Source organism: Theobroma cacao, chromosome 7 (assembly GCF_053813885.1).
Source record: "Theobroma cacao isolate CCN51 chromosome 7, ASM5381388v1, whole genome shotgun sequence".
NCBI classification, from domain to species: Eukaryota; Viridiplantae; Streptophyta; class Magnoliopsida; order Malvales; family Malvaceae; genus Theobroma; species Theobroma cacao.
The window spans coordinates 37,891,571-37,913,468 of NC_142645.1; the positions used below are offsets into that span (position 1 = coordinate 37,891,571).

Sequence of the window (21,898 nt, forward strand, 5' to 3'; positions counted from 1 at the left end):
TAAACATGGCGTGTAATAATTTTTTTTTCAACATAGCATGTAACAAACTTTTTTCAACATTGCATGTAATAACATTTTTTAAACATCGCGTATAACTTGGCCTCTATCTTAGTATTTCACTAGGACATAAACTCTTGGAGTTAAACATCTTAAACATTGTGTATAATAATTTTTTTTCAACATGGAGTGTAACAACATTTTTGTCTAAGTTTTCTGGCTTGGTCCTTTCATCAAAACTCTTGCAGCATCTGCAATCCACCAATACATCCGTAAGGTTGCAACTATCAAGGCTTTGGGATCCTTCCACAACAACCCCACCACCTAAAGGGAAGAAAAAAACAAAAGACTCATCAAAAAACAAAATAGCTTTGTCTCCACTTCTCTTTTTCTTTTTCTCCATTTGTTTGTTTGTGTGTATGAGAAGAAAATTATGATGATGACCCTTCTTTCTTCTTTTTCATCTTTCTTTTTTTATAATTTAAATATTTTGTTGTTAGCTTTTGCACCTATGTATCATTGTTCTTAAATAGTGGTCGTGTTGATTTTTTGTTTCTAAAAAAAAAACATTTTTTTCAACACATGTGTTTGAATATGAGGAAGTTACATTAAGGGCAATTTTGTTCAAAAATCTTTTCTCTTGGCTAAAATAGTTGAAATTAAAAAAGGGTTATTTTTTAAAACACTTTATCTTTAAAGGCTAAAAGAAATTGTCCTTAGGTTTAACAGCATAACAAATCAAAAGACTTAAACCAATCAAATTCATAAACCGAAACAACTCTCCATTGAATAGCAATCACCAGAAAATTACATGACACCTACATTGGCTTGAGTTCTTATTTGGTAATAAATTGCTAACCATAATTACATGAAACATCAAAGTTCATTAAGCTTGAAAATGCCTATATCACTATTCTTTCTCATCATGTCTACTAAATTTGGTTGATGTATCAAGATTACAAACAAAAAGAAAAAGAAAAAAAAAAGATACTTAATTTGTATATAGTTGATAAAATAAGAGCATCAAATGATATATATGAAGAATCCAACTTGTTGCAATGAATAGGTAACAGGAATTTGCAAACTTAGATGTGTAAAATGCAAGATAACTTTGATGAATTGAACAACTTTTCAAAATAAAACATTATAAAACAAGGATCAAATTAATCTACCAAAATTCAAGAACTCTATTTTATGCGTCCTGCAAGCAATCTATGAAAAGAAAAGGACAAAAATACCTTGAATATGGACCCAAAATATGCATTCCAACAGTTGTTGCCTTGAATCTGCAAGAAAATATAAAACTTAAAAAAAAAGTTTTCTTTGAAGGAACTTATATAAACTATATACGGATAACAATAAACAAACTCATTGCTTACCATATTAAACCTGCCTAATGTTGTTCAGATACTTTATTTTGATCTTTTGAAGTATGAAAACAACATCCTTCATATCTTTCCTTTCTTTAGGTAACTCAACTGAACAATCCAAAGCTAGTTCCATAATAGATGATATACAATTTGCTTTAGCCATGAAATGTCTTTCCTCACGTCGTAATAAACTAGAATCAGCAACACCAATTGTTTCATTAGATAATGACTCTTTCACCCAATGCTTCATACTCATTACTCCAACAAAAATTTCATCTGTGGGTTTCCTTCTTGTGAAAGTTTCCATTAATAAAATACCATAACTGTAAACATCGCTTTTTACAGAAACAATTCCTTTTGATCCATATTCTGCATGTTAAACATAATTAGATCATTAAAAAGATGTCATCCTATAAAATGAATGCTAATGCATCCATACATGTAGAAATAAAAAACCAAATAAGAAAATGATATCACCTGGTGCCATATATCCAATAGTGCCAAGTGTCATGGTTTGTTTCATAGATTCTGTTTCTCCTAACAGTTTGGCAATGCCAAAATCTCCCACATGTGCAACCATGTCTCCATCAAGTAGGACATTACTTGGTTTTAGGTCACAATGGATTATAGGATTTGGATGTCCCAAATGAAGGTATTCTAATGCCGATGCAACATCTATCATTATGTTGATTCGTTGAAGGATATCCAGGAAATAATGGTTAGAATATAACCATTTCTCGAGGCTCCCATTAGGCATGAATTCAAGCACTAAGGCTTTGAAATTAATACAAGAGCAAAAACTAATAACCTTGACAAGATTACGATGAAGTATATTTTGCATCACTTCACTTTCAACATCAAAACTCCTGAATCCTCCTTCTAATTGCAAGTTAAAAACTTTTATGGCAACATTTCTCCCATTTGAAATTGTTCCTTTGTATACAGAGCCAAAACTCCCAGAACCAAGTAAATTGCCTTCATTGAATCTATCAGTCGCTTCTAAAAGTCTATTATACAAATTTGTACTATGTATATCTAGAGTTAAACCTTCATTCATTGAAAGATTTGTACTTTGATTCTGGAATTTTTTTAGAACAATAATGAAGGTAAGTACCACCATTATCGAAGCAATCATTGGTAAAGCATACCTCAAAACATGCATTGAGATTGTCTTCATTGGTTGATGGGTGTTGTTTTTGCAATGAGGGACTTGTAGTTGAGGTGAACCACAAAGTGCAGAATTATTCATGAATGATTTAGCTGTGAAGTTTCGAAAGCATCCTTCAGTGGGGATTTCTCCTTCCAATTTATTGAAAGCCACATTAAAGTATCTGAGATAAGAAAGTCTTTCCAAAGACTTGGGAATGATTCCAGACAAATTGTTATTAGACAAATCCAAGGTTTCCAAACTTATCATGTCACCTAATGATAAAGGAATAGGACCTTGTAGCCTGTTGCTAGATAAAGATAAATTTTGTAGACTATTGAGACCTCCAATTGTGATTGGAATATCACTTGAAAATAGATTCCTTGACAAATTCAAATATATTAATACCTTCAAATTGCCAATATCTAGTGGAAGTGAACCATTAAGATAATTTGAAGACAAGTCTACTTTCAACATATCTTTAAGTCTCCAAAATGTGAAAGGTATTGTCGAATGTAATTTGTTGGAATCCAAGTACAGGTTCCTCAAAGAAGTCAAATCACCCAAACAAGGGGGTATAGGTCCTTGAAGCATATTAGCACTCAATGATAAATCATTCAATTTCTCCAAATGACATATATTGTTTGGAATAAGACCTTGTAATGTATTATCATTAAGATACAAACCTTGGATTTTTTTTAGCTTTCCTATTGTTGCTGGAATAGATCCACTCAATTCATTTTGCCGAAGACTTAAAACTATAATGTTGCTTAAGCTACCAATTTCCATAGGAATGACACCTTTAATTTTACAATCATAGGCTATGAAACGCTGAAGTGATGCAAAGAGATTCAAGATAGAAGTTGGAAGAGTACCATTCAATGGATTTGATGCTATCTCTAAAACCCTTAGATTCTTGCAGTTCGCTAATGAAGAAAGAAAGCTCCACTCATGGTTTGGAGTTTCGGTGGTTAAATGGTTTGACCAAAGGCGTAGGGCCTCAAGGAAACTTAAATTTCCAAGTGTATTGGGAATAATGCCAGTGAACGAGTTTTGACTCAACTCTAGAATTTTGAGCTTCGAAGCATTAGAGATACAATCAGGAATATTTCCACTAAGATAATTGCTCCATAGTCGAAGCACCTCAAGATTTGGATCCAAGCTCATACATGGTAATTTACCTTAAAAAAATACAAATTTAAATTATTCCAAGGAAAAGAATTTTAATGCATAAATAAATTTTTAGTTATTCCATTTTAGAAATGCATATATAAATATTAAAGTAATGAAAGTAAATTGAAATAATTTGTTATAAGTTCAAGATCCAATAAAAAGTTATGACCTTTAAAAGTTAGATTATTGAGAGTTTGACGTTGCATGTGTATGGTTATTCCAAAGAAAATATTTCATTTAAAAAGGGGATAAAACTTTATAAAATTCTATTAAATTTTAATATTTATATACCATATATCATATTAAATGCAATAAACTGAACGAAAAAAGATGAATGTGAAATAATATAATTTTTTAAATAATTTCTTAAATTATTGAAATGCAAAGTGTGAATGTAAAAAATCTATTAAATATTTGTTGCTCTATCGTTTTCTTTTAATTTTTAATACTAAGAAACTACAAAAAATTATGATATTTAAAAATAATTCATTAAATTTCAACTAATTTTAACATTTAAGTATTGAAGGAAATGGAACTTTAACGTTTAATTTTTAACACCAACTTAGTGCATTTTATAAATTTAAACATAGTTAATTATTTATTCAATTGATATCTTTTAACTCTTTTTTTTTTGTAATGTAAATAGTTTAACAGTTTAAACCTATTTAGTTATTTATTCAATTTATACTTCTTTAATCTTATTTTTTCCCGAGCATTTATATTGTTTTACATTTTACATTTATATATATTGTTTTATAAGACAACACAATGATAAAAATTATAATTTTTTATAAAATTTATTTTTTAAAGGTTTTGTAAACTTTATTTAATAAATATTCTTCACCAATTTCACCATAAAATGTTATTTTATATTTATTTATAACCCATGTAGTGAGTGTGTGGTGGCACTAGAAATAAACTACATTAAAAAATGTAATTAAATATTATTGATCAAATTACCAGATAGACTATTGTTTTGGACACCAATAGCTTTCAATGAAGAAATGTTGAAGAAGGAAGGTGGAATCTGTCCACTTAGGTGCATATGAGCGGCATAAAATGTCTCCAATTTAATAAGATTCCCAATCTCACTCGGTATTTCACCTGTACAAATGATAAAAATAATTACAATAATAATATAAAAAGTACTTTTTGCAGTGTCAAATTTGAGTGAAAACAAATGGAAAGCCAAAAATCATATATATACAATTAAAAATAGCTTTGATCAATCTTCTTGAGCTTGGTTAAATTTCCATTATATGATAATGAAAATTTTTTAAGGTTATTACATTCTTCTATATTTGAGGATAATATGTATTGTAGATCTCTCACTTTGTTCAAAATGTCTTCTTAACAATTAAAATAAAATTTGTAAATTAAAAAAATAAAAAATCAAAAGATCAAGAAAATACCCATAAACAAAAATGAAATAATGATTAGAAAAAAAGGAAAAGAAGAAAATTGATCCTTTCCTAATCCATTTCTTAAAAATCATATTAAATTAAACTAAAATTCAAGAAAACAAGTTTAAAACAAATTCAACCACAATGGGAACATAGAGACCCATACATCAACAGCCAAATGCACGCAATCAAGAAGGAAAAGATCAAGAAAGAGTAATCAACAAAGAGAAATAAGTTCTTGGACTTTTGGGATTTCTAGCTTAGACTTAGGAAAATCGAAGCTATTTTTGAGAGAAAGACTTTAATTAATAGGAAGTTTTTGAGAGTTTATAGGTGAATTTTGAAGAGATTCTAACACAACTAGTCGACGGTTGATGACACAGGATGGTCTGGCACCGAAGTTCTTACTAGAGAGGGAGAATACAGAGTTCAGAGAGAAAAGCTCTCATTATAGAGAAAGAAGGGAAAGTGGAAAGTAAAGAAAGAGGGATGTTTTATCATTTTATACAACTTGGGAAGGTTTCAAATTTGTGGATTGAATGATGATTGTTACCATGTTTTCAATATGGTTTTGAAATTCATATATGCTAAGTAAATGTACCTATATATGTATAAAAAAAAGGTTTTGTTGGGAACAAACTTTTCAATGCTTTTACTCTTGATAATGTGAATTAAGTTTGGATTATGGATGGTGTTTTAACTACATACATTAGGATGTTTTGAGAATATGATGAATGAGATCACATTCTTTTATGTGATCTCATTCATAACTTTATTAAGTTGAAGCCTCCATCTTTTACAAGATCAAACGTGGCTGAGGATCCACAATTGTTCATGGATGAGATGGAAAAGATATGCAAAACTTTAAGGTGCTTTATTGAGAGATCAATAGAGCTGGTTGGATTCAGATTGTAGGGTGTAGCTCACCAATGGTTCCAGTCTCATCTTAGAGGTAGACCATAAGGCATTATCATTTACTTGGGAAGAGTTATGTGCAAATTTCATGACTAGATTTCTACAATATGCTAAAGCCCAAGAGTTTGAGGATCTAGTATGGACTCCAAGGATGTTTGAATATGATGTATGCTTCACATAATTTTCAAGGTTTATGCCTTATCTTTTGTCCACTGAAAGGATGAAGGTGAAGCATTTTGTCAATAGGTTATTGGACTCATTATATAGGGTTATAGCACCTTAGAGATTTATCACCTATCCTTATACTGTTTAATGTGCATTGATGATGAAGCGTAGGAACATGGAAAGTCATAAAGCTCAAAATAAGACTAAGAGAGCTAGAACAAAAAGCTAGCAGGGTGCCAAAAAGGGTAGTGTTAGTAGAGGTTTTGCTTTTGTGGACCGTTATGGCCAATAGAGGACTTCTTAAGCACAAGGCTCCTAGTAAGGGAGTTAGTCCTTTAGTACTAGCATAGACAAGATAAAAGGACTAGTACATCAACAAGGCAGCAAGCCTTTGGCCAAGGTGGTTATTTTGTTTCATCTTGCCCTTTGTGCAAAAGTTCCATAAAGGTTCATGTCACCATGCTACAGGACTTTGTTTTAAATGTATACAGTAAAGGCACATGATGATGGATTGCTCAAGGATTTCATCTCAAGGGATTTCACATGGAATAGTTTAGCTTGTTTTACCAACTTTATCCATAGTAACTCAGGCCATCAAAGAGACTAGGGCAACTAGGGGTAAAGGCATAGCCAATATTTCTCGAGGTAGACCATCTAGATATGCACAACAGATCGTTACAATCCAAAGGTAGGCTAGAGTTTTGGCATTGACATTATAGGATGCTCAAACCTTTAATGCAATTGTTGTAGGTATTCTACCTATTTGTTCTATTAATGCTAGAGTATTGTATGATCTGGGTGCTTCACATTAATTTATTTCACCATATTGTACATATGGAAAGAGATTGCACTAGGATGGAATAGTGTCTCGTAGTGTCCACACCTTCAAAGGAGGTGGTTGCAGCAAAACATGAGTATGGGGCTTACATTGGCTGAATTAAGGATAAAGACACCTAAGCTACTTTGATTTTGTTGGACTTATTGGATTTTGATGTTATTTTTTATTTGGATGGGCTTTCTCCAAATTATGCTAGTGTGGACTGCCATCATAAGTCAATGAGATTTGATTTCCCAATAGAGTCATCTTTTACCATTCAAGGTGACTATGGTATGGCACCGACCAGTGTGATATCTGCCACAGTGGCAAAGAGGTCATTAAGGCAGGGTTGTTATGGGTACTTGGCTCTGGTTATGGATACCCAAGTGGAGATGGGTAACATGGCAAATGTGCCAATTGTTGTAAAGTTCCCTGATGTGTTTCTAAAGGAATTGCCAAGTTTATTCCCAAAGTGTGCAGTTGAGTTTTGTATCAATCTAATGCAGGATACTAGACCTATATATATACCACTGTATCATATGGCTCCGATGCAGCTTAAGGATCATTTAAAGGATCTACTGGATAAGGGTTTCATACACCCTAATGTGTCACCATGGAGTGCACTAGTCTTATTCATGAAGAAGAATGATGGATCACTCAGGTTGTGTATTGATTGTTGACAATTAAATAAGGTAACGATCAATAACAAATGTCCCCTTCTACAAATAGATGACTTGTTTGACTAGTTGTAGGGAGCTCAATGTTTCTCCGAGATTGACTTATACTCCAATTACCCTTAATTGAAGATTAGGCAAAAGGACTTGCCTAAGACTACATTTTGAACTAAGTACAAACATTGCAAGTTCTAGGGTTATGTCTTTTGGTCTTACGAATGCCCCGGCAACTTTCATGGATATGACGAAATGGGTGCTCAAACTATACTTTGACAACTTTGTGGTGGTATTCACTGATGATATCTTGGCGTACTCGAGGAGTAAAGAGGAACACAGGCAACATCTCAAGATTGTATTACAGGTGTTGAGAGAGCACCAGTTGTATGCCAAGTTCTTTAAGTTTGAGCTTTAGCTTGATAGTGTTAGCTTCTTAGGTCATGTGGTTTCCAAGGATGGAGTTAAGGTAAACCCAAAGAAGATTAAGGCTATAGAGAAATGGCTAAGGCCAACCTCAGTGACTAAGATTCGTAGCTTTCTGGGATTGGTCGAATACTACTGACGATTTGTCAAGGACTTTTCTAGACTTGCCGCACCAATGACTAAATTGACTTAGAAGAATGTGAAGTTTCAATGGAACAAGGCTTGTGAGGAGAGTTTTGGAAAGGTCAAGGCTTGTTTTACTCCAACATTGGTACTTAGCCTATTACAGGGGTGGGCAAATACACAATCTATTATGATGCCTTACATGTGGGTTTGGGATACGTGTTGATGCAACATGACAAGGTGATAGTTTATGCCTCTTGACAATTGAAAAGGCACAAGCAAAACTACCCTACCCATGATTTAGAGATGGCTACTATTGTATTTGCACTTAAGATTTAGAGACATTATCTTTATGGAAAGACATATAAGATCTATGTAAATCATAAAAGTCTTAAATACATATTTGAGCAAAGAGATCTAAACCTTAGGCAACATCAATGGATGGAGTTGCTTAAAAGCTATTACCTACTATCTTGTATCATCTTGACAAAGCAAATGTGGTGACAAATGCTTTAAACCAAAATTCTATAGAAAGCTTAGCGCATACATCCATTAGGAGAAGACTTTTGGTAAGAGATATCCATGATCTTAGAGACATAGAATTTCATTTTAAGGTCAATGAGACCAATGTTTTATTAGCGCAATTTTGGGTTAGGTCAATGCTAATTGACGATATTAGGAAAGCCTAAGATACGAATGAATAGGTGACCAAGGCCTTAGAAGATACCAAAGGGAGAAAATGACAACACTTTATTAGAGAATCCAATGGTTTACGTCGCTATAGAGCGAAAATATATATGCTGGACCTAGATGGTCTCAAGAAAGAGATTCTAAAGGAGGCACATTTACTTGCTTATGTTGTACACCTGTGAACCACTATGATGTTGTTAGCTTTAAAATTAATTTAGTTTTGATTATGACAAAATGATCAAATTTGCTTGAACATTATTTAAGTGATCCTTGACACGTTCTTGAAATGATTTAACTCTCATACATTTGTTCTTACATAGTTACAAGCTTGAATCTTGAAGTTATTGAACTATATCTATAAGCTTGTATGACTTAATTGTATGAGTGCTTATTATTCCTCATTCATTAAAGTCTAATTTAAAGATTAAAAGAAAATCTTGAAATTGTTTTTTGTGCACATATTAAGGAGGAGTAATCCCTCACATGCACATAGATATAAAATATAAACATAAACATAGCACTCTTAATCTATGAGTGTTTTATCATCATCAAAAATAAAAGAGAGAATGTTAACTCCATGTGTTTTTGATGATAACAAAACATTCTCATTCATTGGTGTTTAATCATATTATTTAAGTGTGTAGAAGAAAGTTTAAATTCATTAATATATTCGTTATTTGAAAGCAAGTCAAGATGCCTATCCAATTATAAAATGAGTTAGCTGGTTAAACAAGTAAAGAAAAAAGATCTTTAATGAAGACAGATAAGTCTTAACTGATTAACACAAATCTTTAATTAGTTAAAGCAATTTTAGGTGCTACATTAAAGACAAACAGAAAGGTCTTAACTAGTTAATAGAAACTTTAATTAGTTAAAAGGGTATTGGACACAAAACAGAGGGTTATTATTAGTTAACCAAAGGGGTTAATCGATTAAGGGTCAAACTTGAATTACCTAAAAAGCATCAAAATTCAAATTCAAAACGAAGCTGACCATTGAAGGTCGCCAAAATGAAAAAATTCAAATTCGAAGAATTTTTAATTAGTTGAAGTTTATTTTAATTAGTTAAAGTTAGAGGAAGAGAAGCTTCAATCAATTAAATAGAGGATTAATCAATTAAAAGGAAGTTGGTGAAAAACAGTGTTTAAAGGAGTCTAAAGACAGAAAGTTCTTAATCAGTTAAAGCCCTCTTTAATTGGTTAACACAGTAAAGCAGACTGCTAGACAAAAAAGCTTTAACCAGTTAACGCTCACCTTTAACTGATTAAGAAGACATTGCCAACAAATTTGAAAAAAACCTCTACTAATTAACGTTCACCTTTAATCAGTTAACAAGGCACTACCAACAAATTTGAAAAGAGCTGCTAAAAAATAAAAGAACGGTTATTTCTACTCCAAAATTGTTTCTAATGGCTAAAAGCCATCCTCTAAGTCTAAATAAAGGTTCAAACGGTCAAAAATGAGTGAGAAAGCTACCAAGAGTGATTTTTAGCATAAAAGACTAAAAACTTTCTTTTTACACTTGTATTTCACTCTTATTTTTTGTAAAAGTGTTTGAGCTAAATTTTGTATATCTTAGATTAGCTAACTGATCAATTGTACTTCATCTTTTCTCCATTTCTTGCTACTTAGAGTGTGCGAGGCACTCTAAGGGGTAGACTAAGCTTGGAAGGATTGGGACTTCTTGTAAGGGTTTAAAGCCTGGATTAGAAAGCTCACTTTGTAAAAGCTTAATGGAAATTGTTAATTCCACTAGTTTAGTGAAGTTGAGTTAGAAATCCTTGATTAAGAGATTAAGGTAGTGGATGTAGGTTAAAGGGACTGAACCATTATAAATATTTGTGTGTCATTCACTTTCCTCTACCTTCTCCTTACTTGGTGCCTTTTAACTTCAACAAGTTTTAAACCTTTATTTCAAAATTATACAAAAAATTTGCCAAGCTCAAGAGCTACATACAAAATATTTTTTTTAAATGCTATTCATCTCCCTTTAGCACTCCCTTAGGACCAACAGATGTACCATAATTTGAAAGAGACATACTAGTGGGAAGGCTTGAATAGAGATGTAACCGAGTTTGTGGCTAAGTGTCTAGTGTGCCAACAAGTCAAAGCAAAGCATAAGAGACTCGTAAGGTTATTACAACCTTTACCGTTACTTAAACAAAATTTGATGGATTTCATGACAAGATTACCCTGTGTGAAAAAGGGATGCGATTCCATTAGGGTGATTGTGGATAGATTGATTAAGTCCACTTACTTCCTGTTAGTGAAAACCACTTATGGAGCAGCACAATATGCGAGACTATATATTGATGAGATTGTGCGATTACATGAAGTATCAGTTACCATAGTCTCTAATAGAGGTACACAATTCACTAACTAATTTTGGGGTGAGTTTTAAGTGGGAGCTAAGCTTAACATTAGCATGACATTCCACCCTCAAACAGATGGGTAGTTTGAGAGGACTATATAGACTTTAAAGGATATGCTACGAGCTTGTGTCATTGATTTTGGAGTCAATTGGAATCAACATTTGCCTTTGGTGGAATTTGCTTAAAATAATAGTTATCAGGCTCATATCTAGATGGCACCATATAAGGCTTTGCATGGGTATAAGTGTAGACCAACCATTGTTTAGTTTGAGGTCAGTGAACAGGAACTCCTTTAACCAGGGATGATTCAAGTGGCCACTAACAAGTACAACCCCAACCCATCCTATGTGATCCAACATGAGGAGATTCAGCTAGAAAACAACTTATTGTATGAGGAAATACCTATAAAGACCTTGGATAGACAAGTCAAGAAACTTTGTTCAAAAGAAGTAGCTTTGGTGATAGTCTTATGGCCCAATCACTCTAGTGAGTAAGTGACTTGGGAAGTTAAAGATAAGAATTGAACATAATACCCACATTTGTTTCAAAATTGAGGTTAGTAACTATTTGATTTAAATTCAAAGATGAATTTTTGTAAGGGGGAAAAATGTGAAACCTCAACCTTTCATAAGGTTAAAGTAACAACTTAACTTGGTGAGCATGTAAACTTTGAGTTCTAATGACGTTTTTAAACATTTATAATTGGTTGGCAAGTGAGTTTGTATTAAAGTTGAAGCTCAGAAAGGGTCAAGGGACTTGGTTTTTACTTGACAAGGAAATTCTGGAGCCAAGGTATCGAGACTTTGTTGAGAGGTATCAACACATTTTGCTTGGAAATATATTAATGAATAAAGCCTTGAGACCATCTACAAAAGCATCAATACTTATGAAATTCCCAAAAAAATATCAAGTTGTCTAGTCGAAATACCCAAACAAAACCATTTTATTTCAAAAGTATCAAGACTTAGACCAAAGTATTAATACTTCAGCATCAGATTTCAAAAATAAAAGGGGTAAAAAGGTATTGTCATATCCCACATTATGAATATGGCCAAAACTTCAAGACCTAATAGTCTCCACCCTTCTTGGGCCACTAACAACCCTTTTTTCACTATTTAAACTCTTTTTCAATCTTCAAACACATTTTTCTTCAAGTCCAATGCGATTCCAAGTATCTAACCTTGATTTTCAACATTTTTAGGGGCAAGGAAGTGGTTTTCCAGCATTAAAAGTTTATGAGTTTTCATCCTAAGGTTCTCTAAAATCCTAAAGTTTTTATTTTTACCTCAAATGTTAGGTTTCAAAGATTTAAGGTTGAGAGAAGAAGCTAATAAAAGGATTTATGGTTAATCATGAAAGTTATGCCTAAAGAACAAGGTATTAACAATAGATTAATCTTGGATAAGTGTTGTTGTAAAAGTTGCCTATTGAGAGGTCGAGTGTTCATTAAAAACTTTTAGAGATTTAAGTAGGCTTCATCCAAGTGAGTGATTACAGTGTTTTCAAAAAAGGCTATTCTGTTGGACATAAAAGATATCACATATATGATCTTGAAAGCAAAAGGATTTATGTCTCATGGGACATGTAGTTTTGGGAAGAAATATTCCCCTTTGGCAAGATCAATGAAAAGGTTAATAATTTGACTATTGAACAGACATCTCATGCACATATCACTTCTCTTAGTCCATTTGATGAACCACCAAGACACTCGGATCTTGAAAATATCATACAGCAAAAATAAGCTAGCAGCCCATCATCATCAACCAGTCCACAACAAGCCCAAGAGCCTAGGTTGGCCCAACATGATGATATACCACTGATACATGCCCAAGAAACACCAATGGGCTACAAAGTCAATAGCCCAGACTTGAGGGCGAAGACTCCACATGATTCATCTCTAAGACACGAGCTTTCAATCCCAGTTTGAAGTCCCATTTTGAGTCATAATGAAGATAACATCAACGAAATTCCTGATGAACTAGTTTCTCCTATGGTTGAACCAAGGATAGATATTCAAGAAGTTAATGTCCCTTCAACACATGGAAAACAACACAACATTATTTTTTCCAAATGACAACGACAAGTTTCAAAGAAACTTTCTTAGTATGATTTTACATTGCCCCCTTACTTGCTCTTGTTTCGCACTCTTCACCTCCTACGGTGAACTCGATAGTATATCCTTTATCTCTTTATCTCACAAAATTTCTTATTCTAAATTTTCTAGCTCTCACAATGTATTTCTAGTGGCCATCTCTACTATCGATGAGCCAAAGTCATTTTTTCAGGCAATTAAATCACAACACTATGGCTAAGGAGATAACTACATTAGAAGCAAGCAATACTTGGATCTTGACATCTCTACCTCTAGGGAAACGAGCAATTGATTCTAAAAGGGTATACAAAATCAAATAAAACCCAGATGGAATAGTGGAACATTATAAAGCATGACTAGTTGCCAAGGGATATACTCAAATGGAAGGGGTGGATTTTCATGAGACCTTTACTCCAGTTGTGAAATTGGTCATGGTACGCTGTCTTCTAGTGATCACCGAGGTACATAATTTGGAGTTGCACCAATTAGATGTTAACAATGCCTTTTTACATGGTGATTTAGAGGAAAAAGTCTATATGAAAATACCTTAGGGCTTTGCTAAAGAAAGGGAGTAGTGAGTTTGTCATCTCAAGAAATCTCTCTATGGGCTTCGACAAGCCTCACAAAACTAGTACCGAAAAATCACTAATTCCTTATTGGCCATTGGTTTTGTCCAATCTCATGTTGATCATTCTTTGTTTACATACTCCGCTGAGGAATCATTTGTTGTATTAATTTACATTAATGATGTTATAGTAACAGGGACTGACGCACTTAACATCTCTCAACTAAAAACTCACTTGGATCATGAGTTTTGTATTAAAGATTTGGACAAAATGAAATAGTTTTGGGGAATTGAGGTAGCATGATCTCCGTATGGTATTTTCTTAAGCCAACGAAAATATGTGGTTGATATATTGGTAGATAGTGGACTCACTGGTTGCAAGCGTACATCAACACCCATGGACTAACAAGTCAAGCTAGATCCTAATGCAAGCCTTCTTTGTTCAGATCTAAGACAGTACAAAAAGATGATTGGCTGACTTTTATATCTCACAATTACACAACTTGATATCAATTTTACAGTTCACATGTTAAGTCAATTTGTGCCCTATCCATGTCAACCTCATTTAGATACAGCTTTACGCATCCTTAAATACTTGAAAAGGTCTCTAGGCCAAGGTTTGTTGCTCTTTACTCATAGTCAATTAACCTTTCAAGCTTATTATGATGCACAACAGTTAGGTTGCCCAATGACACATAAGTCCACTACTGGACACATCATCTTCCTTGGTTCCTTTCCTATATCATGACGGTCCAAGAAACAGTCAATTGTCTCTCGTTCCTCTGCAAAAGTAGAGTATACGACCATGGCTACTATAGCAAGTGAGATTGTGTGACTTCTCAAGCTATTGGCAGATCTACATGTCTCACATCTAACACTAGTTCCATTATTTTGTGATAATCAGGCTACAATCTATATTACAGCAAATTCGATCTTTCATGAGTGTACCAAACATATCGAGATAGATTGTCATTTTATCAAGCAACTTATCCAAGCTTCGATGCTAGACCGAATTGCTATGCTATCTATAAGTTGTTACAAGCTCATATATTTTATTAAACTGGAAACACACAACAGAAGAAGTAATGCAAAAAAGAAAAGGAGAAAAAAGTGTAGGCTAAGCTGATGATCCTATAGTTATAGATAATTGGGGTTACAATATAGAATAAAGTAATTCAAGTTCATAGAAAGCCTGCATATAATTTTTGTAATGGATCTCTCCATTATTGACTTTTGTTATACTCCCATTTATTTTTATTTCTCAAAGACAAAAAGCAAACGCCACTTGGACTTAGCTTAAGAGGTACAAGTGGCATAGGTTTTCAGTTGAGATATCAAGTTTGAGCTGTATAAGAAGAAAATAAAAACAAAAGAAAGGTGTAAAGAGTAAAACCATAATTGAGCTTATGTGATTAGAATTTCTCTCAAAACTATTGTTAGGATAGACTTCTTTCTAAAACTGCTTTAAATAAATAAAATATTGTTTGGTAGTATTTTTATTTATATTTTGTAAATAAATAAAATAAAAGTTATAACTTTCTTAAACTAAATTATAAGTTTTAAAGTAAAAAATATTTTCGTTAATTGAAAATAGAGATATCAAATAAAAATATATAAAGTCTAGTGAAGAAATTAAACAAAGAAACAAATAAATCTGAAATAATATTATTATCTTTTTGTAAAATTTCATGAATTATTAAGAGTTAAAATGCGAATATAAAAAAATCTATTAAATATTAGTTACTATATCATAATATTTTAATTTTTAACACTACAAAACTATAAAAAATTATGATATTAATTGATTTAATATTTACAAAAGAAAAAATGCATATAACCAAAAAAATGTACTGCATAATACCATTATTCTAAACCTTTATAAATAGTAATAATTCTTATTCATATTTTTCTTTTGCATATTTTTATTAATTAGAAGTAGAAGGTGCTTTCAATTACAATAAGAATTACCATGTATTCATACATTCTTGTGGTAGGAATTTTAAACCAAAAATGGAATCTTAAGTAGAAAATAATGAAAACCAAAATATAAGCTTAAAAATCAAATGTAGAATCTTACCTTCTAAAGTATTTTCGTCCAAATATAATTCTTTGAGTCTAGTTAAATTTCCAATGCTTCGCGGAATAGATCCCTTCAATTCATTTTGACCAAGATTCAAAACTCTAATGTTGCTTAAGCTACCGATTTCTATAGGAATGGTACCTTTAATTTTGCAATCCATGGCACGAAAATCTTGAAGTGATGTAGAGAGATTTGAGATAGAAGTTGGAAGATTGCCATTTAATGGATTTGATGATATCTGCAAGACACTTAGATTCTTGCAACTTGTCAATGAAGAAAGGAAGCTCCACTCATGGTTTGGAGGTTTTGTGGTCAAACGGTTCGACCAAAGGCGTAGCTCCTCAAGAAAACCTAAATTGCCAAGTGTATTTGGAATCAGACCAGAGAATGAGTTTTGATACAAGCTTAGAATTTTGAGCTTTGACGCAGTAGAGATACAGTTAGGAATATTTCCACTGAGATTATTAGTCCCTAGATGAAGCTCCTCAAGATTTGAATCCAAGCTCATGCATGGTAATTTACCTTAAGAGAAAAGAAAAATATAAGTTAGAATTATTTTCACTCCTAAAATAAACTACATCAAAAAATGCAATTAAATGTTGTTCAGTAGATTACCAGATAGACTATTGTTTTGGAGATAAATTTCTTTCAATGAAGAAATCTATTTGCAATATAATCAAAATCACCTACACATGGGAATTCTATTTTTCTCAAAGTTTTTGGATTATAAAGGAATAAATACTTTTTGCAATGTGTACAAGTTTGAGTAAAAACAAATGGAAACCCAAAAACCAAATCAATATATGTGAATAAGATTAAAAATAACTCAGATCAATCTTCTAGATCTTAAATTTCCATTTATATGATAACGAAAATTTTTGAAGATTGCTACAGTCTCTTTTATTTGAGGGTAATATATATAATCTGTAATGTGTGCAACAAATGTCTCCAAAGAAAAAATAAATTATTTCACATTAAAAACGAAGCTATTTGATCAGCATAGTTAGAGGTATCACAATTTAGACTCCTATTTGTTTTTATTCTCAAATAGTTGGTAAAAGAAAAAGGCAAATGTCACTTTTGCTTAGTTCAAGTGTTACGGGGTGACTTAAATTTTGAGCAAAAATATTACATGAGAGTTGCGTTATTCCCACTTGCACATATAAAAAAGAAAAGAAAAGAAACAAAAGCGAAAGTTGTAAAGAGTAAAATCTCTATTGAGCTCATCTGACTTGATTGGAACTTCTCTAAAAAATATTTTTAAGAGTATAGTTCTTCTCAAAATAATTTAAATAGAAGTTAAGATCATACTTGACAAATTTAATACAAATAGACAGTAGGATATAAAAAAAATTATTTGATAGTATTTTTATTTATTTTCAATAAATAAAATAAAATAAAAGACATAACTTTATTAAATCTAATTATAAGTTTTAAAATAAAAAATAAATAAAATTAAAAATGTTTCATGAGTGTACCAAACATATCGAGATAGATTGTCATTTTATCATGCAACTTAGCAAAGCTTCGATGCTAGACCGAATTGCTATGGTATCTATAAGTTGTTACAAGCTCATATATTTTATTAAACTGGAAAAACACAGCAGAAGAAGTAATGCAAAAAAGGAAAGGAGAAAAAAGTGTAGGCTAAGCTGATGATCCCATAGTTATAGATAATTGGGGTTACAATATAGAATAAAGTAATTCAAGTTAATAGAAAGCCTGCATATAATTTTTGGAGTGGATCTCTCCATGATTGACTTTTGTTATGCTCCTATTTGTTTTTATTTCTCGAAGACAAAAAGCAAACGCCACTTGGACTTAGCTTAAGTGGTACAAGTTTAAGTGGTACAAGTGGCATAGGTTTTCAGTAGAGATCTCAAGTTTTGAGCTGCATAAGAAGAAAATAAAAACAAAAGAAACGTGTAAAGAGTAAAACCATAATTGAGCTTATGTGATTAGAATTTCTCTCAAAACTATTGTTAGGATAGACTTCTTTCTAAAACTGCTTTAAATAAATAAAATATTATTTGATAGTATTTTTATTTATTTTTTGTAAATAAATAAAATAAAAGTTATAACTTTCTTAAACCAAATTATAAGTTTTAAAGCAAAAAATCTTTTCATTAATTGAAAATAGAGAAATCAAATAAAAATAGATAAAGTCCAATGAAAAAATTGAACAAAGAAACAAATAAATCTGAAAAATATTATTTCCTTCTTGTAAAATTTCATAAATTATTAAGAGTTAAAGTGCGAATATAAAAAAATCTATTAAATATTAGTTACTATATCATAATATTTTAATTTTTAACACTACAAAACTATAAAAAATTATGATATTAATTGATTTAATATTTACAAAAGAAAAATGCATATAACCAAAAAATTTTACTGCATAATACCATTATTCAAAACCTTTATAAATAGTAATAATTCTTATTCATATTTTTCTTTTGTATATTTTTATTAATTAGAAGTAGAAGGTGCTTTCAATTACAATAAGAATTACCATGTATATATACATTCTTGTGGTAGGAATTTTAAATCAAAAATGGAATCTTAGGTAGAAAATAATGAAAACCAAAATATAAGCTTAGAAATCAAATGTAGAATCTTACCTTCCAAACTATTTTCAGCCAAATATAATTCTTTGAGTCTAGTTAAATTTCCAATGCTTCTCGGAATAGATCCCATCAATTCATTTTGACCAAGATGCAAAACTCTAATGTTGCTTAAGCTACCGATTTCTATAGGAATGGTACCTTTAATTTTGCAATCCATGGCACGAAAATCTTGAAGTGATGTAGAAAGATTTGAGATAGAAGTTGGAAGATTGCCATTTAATGGATTTGATGATATCTGTAAAACACTTAGATTCTTGCAACTTGTCAATGAAGAAAGGAAGCTCCACTCATGGTTTGGAGGTTTTGTGGTCAAACGGTTCGACCAAAGGCGTAGCTCCTCAAGAAAACTTAAATTGCCAAGTGTATTTGGAATAAGACCAGATAATGAGTTTTGATACAAGTTTAGAATTTTGAGCTTTGAAGCATTAGAGATACAGTTAGGAATATTTCCACTGAGATTATTAGTCCCTAGATGAAGCTCCTCAAGATTTGAATCCAAGCTCATACATGGTAATTTACCTTAAGAGAAAAGAAAAATATAAGTTAGAATTATTTTCACTCTTAAAATAAACTACATCAAAAAATGCAATTAAATATTGTTGAGTAGATTACCAAATAGACTATTGTTTCGGAGATAAATTTCTTTCAATGAAGAAATCTATTTGCAATATAATCAAAATCACCTACACATGGGAATTCTATTTTTCTCAAAGTTTTTGGATTATAAAGAAATAAATACTTTTTGCAATGTGTACAAGTTTGAGTAAAAACAAATGGAAACCCAAAAACCAAATCAATATATGTGAATAAGATTAAAAATAACTCAGATCAATCTTCTAGATCTTAAATTTCCATTTATATGATAACGAAAATTTTTGAAGATTGCTACAGTCTCTTTTATTTGAGGGTAATATATATCATCTGTAATGTGTGCAACAAATGTCTCCAAAGAAAAAATAAATTATTTCACATTAAAAACGAAGCTATTTGATCAGCATAGTTAGAGGTATCACAATTTAGACTCCTATTTGTTTTTATTCTCAAATAGTTGGTAAAAGAAAAAGGCAAATGTCACTTTTGCTTAGTTCAAGTGTTACGGGGTGACTTAAATTTTGAGCAAAAATATTACATGAGAGTTGCGTTATTCCCACTTGCACATATAAAAAAGAAAAGAAAAGAAACAAAAGCGAAAGTTGTAAAGAGTAAAATCTCTATTGAGCTCATCTGACTTGATTGGAACTTCTCTAAAAAATATTTTTAAGAGTATAGTTCTTCTCAAAATAATTTAAATAGAAGTTAAGATCATACTTGACAAATTTAATACAAATAGACAGTAGGATATAAAAAAAATTATTTGATAGTATTTTTATTTATTTTTAATAAATAAAATAAAATAAAAGACATAACTTTATTAAATCTAATTATAAGTTTTAAAATGAAAAATAAAAAAAATTAAAAATCTTTTTGTCAATTGAAAATAAAAAAAATCAAATAGAAATAAATAAAGTCAAGTGAAAACAACTTTTTTACAAAAAAAAATGTATATAACCTAAAACATTTTACTACATAGTACCTTTAAACTACATCTTTATAAATAGTAGTAATTCTTACTCATATTTTTCTTTTGTATTTTTTTATTAACTAGAAGTAGAAAATACTTTTTCAATTACAATAAGAATTAGCATGTATAACTTCTTGTAGTAGGAATTTTAAACAAAAAATGGGAAATTTTAAGCAAAAAATAATTATACCAAATATATAAGTCTAAAAATCCTGCGTAGAACCTTACCTTCCAAACTATTATCATATAGATATAATCCTTCAAGTCTAGTTAAATTTCCAACACTTCTTGGAATGATGCCACTGAATAGATTATTGTACAAAGCGAAAACTTGAAGCTTGCTGCATTCACCTAGACTCGATGGAATATTGCCAGAAAATTCATTCCCACCTATTAAGAAGCTCTCAAGCTTAGGGATACGGTAACACATATCAGATGGTAAACTTCCTGACAGTTTATTATATGATAAAGAAATCAATTGCAATGAGGACATATTGAAGATGCTTGAAGGTATGGAACCAAAAAGTTGGTTGTAGCGTACGCGAAACGTCTTGAGGTTTTGAAGATCACCAATCTCATATGGAATTTTTCCTTGAATCAAATTGTACCCCAAGTCCAAGGTCTCCAAGTTTAACATGTTGGCAAGAGTTGGAGGAATTGTACCTGTGAAATTATTGTTGCAGAGGATCAAGTATTTAACTTTATGTAAAGCTCCAAACCATAAAGGAATCTCCCCATTAAAAGCATTGTAACTCAGATCAATGAGTTCCAAACGATGCAGCTTGGCCAATTCTTTGGGTAGATAGCCATGGAAATTATTGCCGCTCAAGTTAAGTGAGACTAGGAACGAGAGATTTCCTAGGTGTGGAGCAATAGTTCCCTTAAGACCCATGTCTGAAAGATCCAAGATAGACACTCTTCCATGGCGGGCACTGCAAGAAGTACCAACCCAATGGCAGACTGAGCTTGTGCTGGACCAGTTACTGGCTAAGACATCTTGAGGATCAAGGATTTGGTTTTTGAATTCAAGAAGCATAGATTGATCTGTGGTGAGATTACTCACAGACATACTCATAGTAAAGCCAATCATGAAACATTGTATCAGCAATATCCAAAGAAAACAGAATTTGGTATTGCCCATGGGTGTAGGACGTATATCAATCATCAAGCAAAGAGTAGGAGAAAAGAAACTTAAATTTTGTGAAACGGTAGGATAGTTAAAAGGGAACTGAAGCATTGCTTAAATAGGTTCCAACTTTTCCATATTGGAGGGACCCACACATATGACAGAGTTTTTGTTTGGTTGTTAATTCTTTGCATGATTTAACCATGAAAATAAGGAAAGAGGGATTTCTTAATTGTGGAGAAATAGTTCCCCTAAGGCCCATGCTCGAAAGATTTAAGACAATGACGTGAGAAATACCAATTCAATTATAATAGTTTGTAGATGAAGACATGAAGTAGGAAGGTACAATGTTAAAAAAATAGAACTCAAACTATTTAAGAATATTTAAATGAATTTTTATTTTTTTATTGCTTTCAATTAAGATTTTTTATTTTTAGTTGGGTCAAATAAACCTTTATAATTAATAATTCACTAGTTATCATTAATTGAAATGTCACTTGTCATTTTATATTCAAATGACATTGACATGATGTTGATGTGAAAAGTAAAAAATGTCATATGATCACGTTATCATGCCAAAT

General features: G+C 31.5%; 1 protein-coding gene across 6 annotated transcripts; it reads right to left on the bottom strand.

The window, feature by feature from the left end:
- Positions 1-1,380: 1,380 nt before the first annotated feature.
- On the bottom strand, positions 1,381-21,388 carry LOC148761936 (uncharacterized). 6 transcript variants are annotated; one of them, XM_088807928.1, is made up of 7 exons: positions 20,855-21,388; positions 20,420-20,581; positions 18,769-19,149; positions 16,001-16,525; positions 4,648-4,791; positions 1,845-3,695; positions 1,381-1,736 (listed from the first exon to the last, which is right to left on the bottom strand). In XM_088807928.1, the coding sequence occupies exons 1-7, from the start codon at positions 21,354-21,356 to the stop codon at positions 1,381-1,383; spliced, it is 3,921 nt and encodes a 1,306-aa protein (XP_088664054.1). In that variant the 5' UTR covers positions 21,357-21,388. The 6 variants fall into 6 exon arrangements, with proteins under 6 accessions (XP_088664054.1, XP_088664049.1, XP_088664052.1 ...); XM_088807923.1 differs by lacking the exon at positions 4,648-4,791 and adding exons at positions 16,619-16,664; positions 17,104-17,110 and having other exon boundaries at positions 16,001-16,144; positions 18,954-19,111; positions 20,415-21,388; XM_088807926.1 differs by lacking the exon at positions 18,769-19,149 and having other exon boundaries at positions 16,001-16,129; positions 20,549-20,782.
- Positions 21,389-21,898: the final 510 nt, after the last annotated feature.

What these genes read in the sequence shown, in the direction of transcription:
- LOC148761936 (XM_088807928.1), bottom strand. Translation starts at nt 21,356, where the DNA reads ATGATTGATATACGTCCTACACCCATGGGCAATACCAAATTCTGTTTT. An exon ending in CTGCAACAATAATTTCACAG is followed by an intron (nt 20,582 to 20,854) that starts GTACAATTCCTC and finishes GCTTCTTAATAG; the next exon opens with GTGGGAATGAATTTTCTGGC. An exon ending in ATATGATAATAGTTTGGAAG is followed by an intron (nt 19,150 to 20,419) that starts GTAAGGTTCTAC and finishes TTTTCTCTTAAG; the next exon opens with GTAAATTACCATGTATGAGC.